The 7,249-nt window shown below is 44.8% G+C and overlaps 1 protein-coding gene across 4 annotated transcripts in view; it reads left to right on the top strand.

Annotated features, from left to right (window-relative positions):
- The first annotated feature begins 6 nt into the window (after positions 1–6).
- Ankmy2 (ankyrin repeat and MYND domain containing 2) overlaps positions 7–7,249 on the top strand; it is a 42,400-nt gene continuing 35,157 nt past the window's right edge. For 2 of the 4 annotated variants that reach the window (XM_023709900.1, XM_004626434.2), the window contains exons 1-2: positions 7–184; positions 5,896–5,960. In XM_023709900.1, the coding sequence (XP_023565668.1) occupies positions 118–184; positions 5,896–5,960 (132 nt within the window). In that variant the 5' untranslated portion in view covers positions 7–117. The other 2 variants (XM_023709902.1, XM_023709901.1) reach the window with 2 other exon arrangements.

Raw genomic sequence — 7,249 nt, 5'->3', positions numbered from 1 at the left:
CGGTTGGCGACTCAGCGTCCCGGTTCCCTCCGTGCAGCTGACATTCCTAACAGAAGCACATCGTTTCGTTTTTCATTCTTGCAGAGAAGCGGAACACCTTCCAAGCTGGCGGGAGCAATGGTGCACATGAAGAAAGGCGAGCTGGCCCCGGAGGAGAAGGAGCTGCTGGAAGTCATCGGGAAAGGTGCGGTGCGGAGGGGGCCGCGCGTACCCACCTGGCGGGGGCGTGGCGGGGCAGCGGGTCCGGGCGCTAGCGGGGGCCGGGGAGAAGCGCTCGTCGCTCCGCCCGTCGATTCCGGAGCTGGAGCGTGGCCCGGAGGAGAGCGAAGTTTCAGGCCCGGGCTTGGAGCGGCTCTGGGGGACCCCGATTCCCTCCGCCCTCCGCGCCCTGCTGAGGTGCGCGCAGTGTGAGCCTCGGAGGCCGTGGCCTGGTGCCGCCAGGCTCCCGGGTGGGGATTCGAGGGCCCTCTCGACTTCCGGAGGCCCCAGAGCTGAGCCCCGGCCCGTCCCGTCTGCGGCCCCGCCTCGCCCGGGTGCAGGGAGCGCAGGGTTTCTGCAAGGGGGTGCAGAACGAGGCTGCACTTTTTCCGGAAGCCCCGGCCGCCGCTGGCACCTGCAGAGAGGCAAGGGGAGCGGCGAGGCGTCCGTATCCACCCTCAGCCCGCGAGATCCGGACTTCGCGGCCTCCCCGCTCTCCCGGCGCGGGCTCCACTTCCGCCGCGCGGAGCCGCTGCGCGGAGCCATGTTTTCTTCTCGGCCCGGCGGACTTCCCAGAGTTGCCCGGCGAGTCCCGTTACCTGGCAGGTGACAGCAGCGTGACCGTGCTCTTGGCCGGCGTGGTGCTGCGAGCTTGATCAGAGCGCTTGAGATACAAGAGAAGCAAAGCCACGTCCTTCCCTGTAAAGACACGTGGGCCTGACCTTGCAGCGCGAGGTTCCCAGCTACCGGTCTCTTTTTTTTTTCTAAGTAGGCAAGCTCAAATCTGGAATCCCATGGCACAGGGCAAATTTATTATGCACAGCACGGAAAATTCGAAGGTAAAAAAGAAAAAAAAAAAGCCATTTTTAAGCTCAACAGGTGAACCAGCTGAGCCCATTTCATTAGATCCAAAAAACTTATGCCTGTCACAGCTGGGTTTGTTGTGACACGTGTTTGGAATTGTACCGCTTTAGTTGGGATTTTTGTTGGAGCTGCAAGGAGCTTGCTGACCTATTTGGCGTTGTAGAGTTTGCCTTCCTCGGGCTTCTGGGTAACTTCTCCCTGCCTTTGGTAGCACAGGGATTCTGTGGATAACTTCTCCCTGCCTTTGGTAGCACAGGGATTCTGTTCTAGGAACTTGTGGGCCCCGGTCCTTAAGTAAGACAAGTACTGTGCTGGGTAGTGGAGAAAGAAAAGGAACAAAGGACTAACTCAAAGTCCACCAGAAGTGAGGACACTGATTTTAAACAGGCCAGAGCTTTCACTTGTGCACTTAGCAATGAAAAACCAGTGAATGGCTTTATAAATTAGGTCATTGGAAAGGGAGAGAGGAGTTCTTGGATAGAGTCTGATGTGTCCACTAGTTTTCATTCTGAAGATGACATAAAACAGAATTAATGTGCAGTTACTGTCAACAGTGTTGTGGTGTTTCAGGGCCCACATCGCACATCAAGTTGCGTGAGTGCAGAGTTTTCTTTTGCCTCCCTTTTTCTGGGTTAGGGAAACTGAGGATCAAGCCCAGAATCAGCTCTAAGTAGGCTGGGGGTATAGTTCAGTGGCATAAGCGCCTGCCTGGCACACACAAGGTCATGAGTTCAATCCCTGTACCAGAATCTGCTCTGAGTATATCACCACCTATGTACTTGAGGCAGACTCTCAGTAAATCACTGATGCCCAGGCTGGGCAGGAACTTGCAGTTAACCCCGTCCTTAGCCCATAAGAGTGCTGGGTTCCCTGGCTTGTGCCTCCACACCTGGCTGTCTCATCACTGTCATTGGCCCAGGCCAACGCAGAAAGAACTGAGATGATTTTAGTGTGTGATACGTTCTCAAATGAATGTCTGTGGGACATGACTGTCCTCTCAAGAAAAGTTAGTAGGAGTTACGAGGAGATAACTATGGCTCACGGTGGTTGCACATCATTCCAACAGGCATAATTCTAAATCCTTTACATGTGTTAATGCATTTAATCTTGATGAACTAGAATATACTTTCAACCTCTAACATGAGATACAGCATGGAATATAGCTCCAGAAGTCTGAGTTGAAATCTTAACCCGTTACTTACTGGTGATGTGGTCTTGTGTAACTTGCCTTCCTGGAAACTCAAGTTCTCTATATGACAAATGGGAGTAATCATAGTATCTACCTCACAATGTCGTGGGGATAGAGAGAATCCTAGGAAAGCATTTAAGATAGTGCATTTCCTGTTGCTACAGTAAACATGGCAATTTCCACCTTTATGGACAAAGAAATTGAAGGGGGAGAGTGTTAAGAAACTTCACTATTTTGAAATCCATGTTATAAGTAGAAGTCCACTTTTTCAATGTTTATAGCTGTATGTCTGCGATTATATTGAAGTCTATATAGCTTTTAAAATTAAGGCACTTTATATATATTTTTACATTATTTACATTTCTTTGCATTATGGGTTTTAACATTTTTTATTTATTGTATTTGACATTACAACGACTCACAAGCCAGTCTATAACGTGGCTATAGATTTCCTTGAAGTGTCCATATTTGGGGATCATACTAAATATTCAAGTTCATCTGTATTTGGGGACTTGGGTACAAGTCAGTGGTAGAGCCCTTGCTTAACATGCTGGAGGCAGTTGGTTTTAGCAGTACTGCAAAAGCAAGTCTCCAAGTGCCTGAATCTCCTTGTTTTCTGATGGAATGCCAGAAGCGGAGAGCCACGAGTTTCTCACTTCAAATTTGTTTTGGTGACATCTGCTTGTCTTCAATAGGGACCAGTGGTCTCAGTCCAGGTGCCAGACATGTGACAGTGAATTGTGCTGCTCTGAACATAAAATAACACCCTACTATGCACGGAAGGCTTACCAGGTGCCCACATTAGAGCAGGTGCTTGGTCCTCCTCAGAGCCCTGTAGGATTGGTCCCACTACCTTTGTTTCATAGATGAGGAAATAGGTTTGGTAGATCTTGTTGAATTTCATCGCAGTCCTGTGAGGGGTGGGTGTGGAAGAACAAAGGCGGAAGGAGTGAAAAGATCACTCTATGTCATCTTTCAGCTGAAGTGACAGTTTACTCAGGTAAATTGGTTAGCCCCACCCTAATGAAGCAGGTTGGGTTTTCTTCTTTAATGGCTTGTGTTAGCTACTTTTTTCATTGCTGAGACAAAATACCTGACACCCAAGGCAGGGTGACATGGCACATGAGGCGACAGTGCATGACAGTAGAAGACTGGAGAAGCAAGGAGAGGAGGGAGAGCAAGCCTTTTCAGCCCCTTACACAGCATGCAGGCTACCTGCCCTAGGGTGGGTGTAGCACTTCCACCGCAGCATTGGGCTGTGAGTCATTCACAAACTCTAGATTCAGGCCTCTGTGACAAACACACCCCCATGCCTATATGAGGCTTTAGGGGGATACCTAGATGCAAACTATAACACAATTGGATACATTTTCAAAAGGGAAACAGACCATATTGCACTCACTGCTTTAGATCTGGTAATTTCTGTCTTCCATCGAAGGTAAAGTTGGCCCATTGCACAGCACTTGTACCTATCCCCCACCTTAAGAGTGAAATCAGGTTTAACCCAATTCCCTCCCAGAATAAAGCAGCTACACTTTAAAACTGAATTGCCAAATACTGTATAGGAGAATACTATGCATAAGAAAGACAGGAAGTCAAAATCCTTCTATGTAAGCCATGTGTTTTATATTTCTCTGCTATCCTGGACCATCTGTAGCTTTATCTTGATGTCATTAAATTAGGAAGACCAAATTAGAATTCATCAAAAGTTTTTCCTTTTGGGGTATTTTGCTTACCTATTTTCCAAAATCTGCATTGATTCGATGGAGCCCAGGCTGTTTTAGAGTTTTTTCTGATCCTGCATTTCAAAAGGTAAACATTAAGCTACTAAGTGGGGTATGTGTGTGTGACAGAGACAGAGAGATAGTAGCAAATATGTGTATTAGCTCTCTGCCACTGGCTCCTCCTCTGGAGCTTCCATCACCAACCTGAGCACTAGAGGCACTACTAGGTGCTTTTTTCTTCTTCTGTTACTGGTGTCTGCTAAAGAATTGTTTGGGGGTGAGTGTGAGTGTAAATTCTTTCTATACCTGGAGTCAGAAATGAAGTACTGAGTAAGAATTTATTAGGAGAAAATAGCCATTTTTTCCTACATTACAACATGTCATTATAGTATTTTCTTTTTTAAGGTCTCTGACCAGGCAGATTAGATCGTTGGCCACTGGGAAGGATTTCACAGAACTAGCCACCTGTTCTCTGATGATTGAATGTTTCTGATTATAATCTTTATCGTCCCCTTGACGTGTTTAAAACCTCTAGAGCCATTTTCCCTCCACTGCATAAACTGCAGAAAGAAAACTTCTGTTCTCAGTAGAGTGTGTCACTCAGCTGAAGCGTCCTCCTGAAGTGTGAGAATGGGACACAGGAATTTCCGTTCTGTTTTAATTCTTCTTGGAACTGTTTGAGAAAGGCCATAGTGTAAGTCACAGGTGTGGGTAAGGTTTCATGGAGCGCTTGCTCCTGGGCCTGAAAGCGCCCCTCCGCCCTTTCTCTTGCAGCATGGGGACAGAACCTGGGATTTGGAGCAGGTGGTGGGAGCTCTGCCCTGCTCTTCTAGTCCGTGATCCTAGCTGCTTTCAGATGGGCTTCAATGTCTGAAAAAGGCACTGTTTACAAAAATAGCTCCTGTCCTACTCCAGGGACACGTAGATCATTCTCTTGACATTTTCCCAGGGAGCCGGGTCTCAGTACCAGTGAGACACTTCTGTTCTTATCTGTTGGTGAGGACGACAGAGGCAGCTGAGTTCTACGCCTCGCCCTTCAGTCTGGAATATGGGCAGAATTTGGTTCATTCTCCAGCCATGATTCGGAGGGAAGAAATAACCTTGTCAAGGGTTGCTCTTAGCCTGTCACGTTCTTCTAGAGGAGAAGCTTGTCTCCTTTCTCTCTGAGTACATTCAATTTCATTGTCGTCTTCCCAGTCAAACCAGAACTATTTGGCAGAACATGTAGCCGTCATGTATTAATGATGATAATAGAAACATTCTCTCTCCCAACCGCTTGTGTCTGCCATTATCCCTCTCAGAAAACTGGAAAAACCTGATAATTATGGCCCAATGACGACTGCTTTCCAAATTTACAGAGAACTGACCTTCAGGTTTAAGTATGATCACTGTCAGTAGGGTGGTCTGAATTCTGACCATGGAATATTTCTACACACTGCCAGGCTTTACCCATGCTTCAGTGTCCAAACCAAGCTTTCTATAATCAACCTACCATCCATTTCACGAGACCTAGTGCTGAGAAATTATATAACTACTGCCTGCAATTTTGGATTCCAGGTTTTACATTGACTGAAATTTCAGCTTTAGATGTTGGTTTGGATTAGATTGGTTTCACTGTTATGTCTTATGCTTTTGGTTGTTTTTTTACTGCCAAAAAGAAAACGTAGCCAAGTTAATATCATTTAAGGTCAGTGAGAGTACAAACAAGATGGAACTATTTTTGTTTTTATAAACCTTTTACCTTGGACAGTTACTTTGTAAAACAAATAGGGTTTGTGAGTGGATGCTTTATTTCTTAGCAACTGAACCTAGTCCTAATTTTACAGATAACCCTTTAAGGTTTGTTGTATGAATGCTTGATGTATTTTTTCTTATTCCAGTGATAAATTATCTTATGTGTCAGTGTTTCTTTTCCCCTAGGTACTGTCCAAGAAGCTGGGACACTGCTATCCAGTAAGAATGTTCGTGTCAACTGTTTGGATGAGGTAAAATAAAGAACGTGACTGGCATGCCGTGCCGGCTCTCCCCTGGGGCGCATTGAGCTGGCGATGGAGACCAGGCGTGGTGGCGCGTGCCTGGAATCCCAGCACTTGGGAGGCTGAGAACAGGAGGATCACTACGAGCCCGATCAAGTAGTGAGACCCTGCAGACCCAGTAACAAATACATAAAAAAAAAGAACATTAATAAAATATTTCCTGTGAGATGTATAACATATAAAATAAACAATAAGAATTGTCTTCTATTTAGGTTGTAATCTTTAAACCAAATATCAGGATACGGGTCACAAAAGATAAAAATTAAGCATCTGAAAGCATATTTCTTTATTTAGTGTAGGGTCTCACTACGCAGCTCAAATTCATAGTGAGCCTCTGGTTTTCAGCCTTCCCCAGCGCTGGGATTGCAGGTGTGCACCACCATGCCCAGTCTCAGTGGCCAGTGGGGCATGTGGTGCTGGGGATTGAGCCCAGTCCCCGTGCTGTCCACTGAGCTATTTCTGCTGGCTCCGAAAGCATATTTAATCTTACTAAGAGTCAAGTAAGTGAAGATTAAGCAACAGCCCTATCGTTTCCTTTCAAATATGTTATACTTGATTTTTTGTATGCTAATGACTATTTGTATTATACTGTTTTATAAAGGAAAATTTAGACAGTTTCAAATTCATTTAGTATGATCGATGGACTTGAAAATAAAAATATAAAAATAATGAAATACATTTGGGAGATTTTTAGTTTAAATGTTAGGCTAATGAAATACAAATGACTACTGTATAGAATTAAAAATACAGTATATCAAAAGCAACAGTTTGTTAAAAGCTTTAGGTGGCTGAAAGCCACATTTATTTATTTTATTTTTATTTATTTATTTTTTGCAGAACCAGGGATTGAACTCAGGCCCTTGCGCCTGCTAGGCAAGAGCTTATTCTACTGAGCTGTCTCCCCAGCCCCTGAAAGCCACAGTTAAAAAACACTTTGCAGCATTTATCATTTGTACTTTCACCACGTTTATAAATAATATGTGGTGAGGAACTTGTAGCGAGAGAGTATACTAAAAACTTCTACAACTCAATGATAAAAAGACATATAACAGCTTATAAATGGGCCATTTATAAGCTGTTATATGTCTTTATCTGAGTAGATGTTGTTCCAAAGAAGATAAGTAAATGGTTAATGTCTACATGAAAAAAACCCTAACATCTTTACCACTGGAGAAATATAAATGAAAGTCACAGTGAAATACTATTTCACATGCATTTAAGATAGCTATAATACCTTT

Source organism: Octodon degus, unplaced genomic scaffold, assembly GCF_000260255.1.
Source record: "Octodon degus isolate 3935 unplaced genomic scaffold, OctDeg1.0 scaffold00015, whole genome shotgun sequence".
Lineage (NCBI taxonomy): Eukaryota > Metazoa > Chordata > Mammalia > Rodentia > Octodontidae > Octodon > Octodon degus.
The sequence above is the reverse complement of the archived record's forward strand: the minus strand, read 5'-3'. Positions and strand labels throughout refer to the sequence as shown.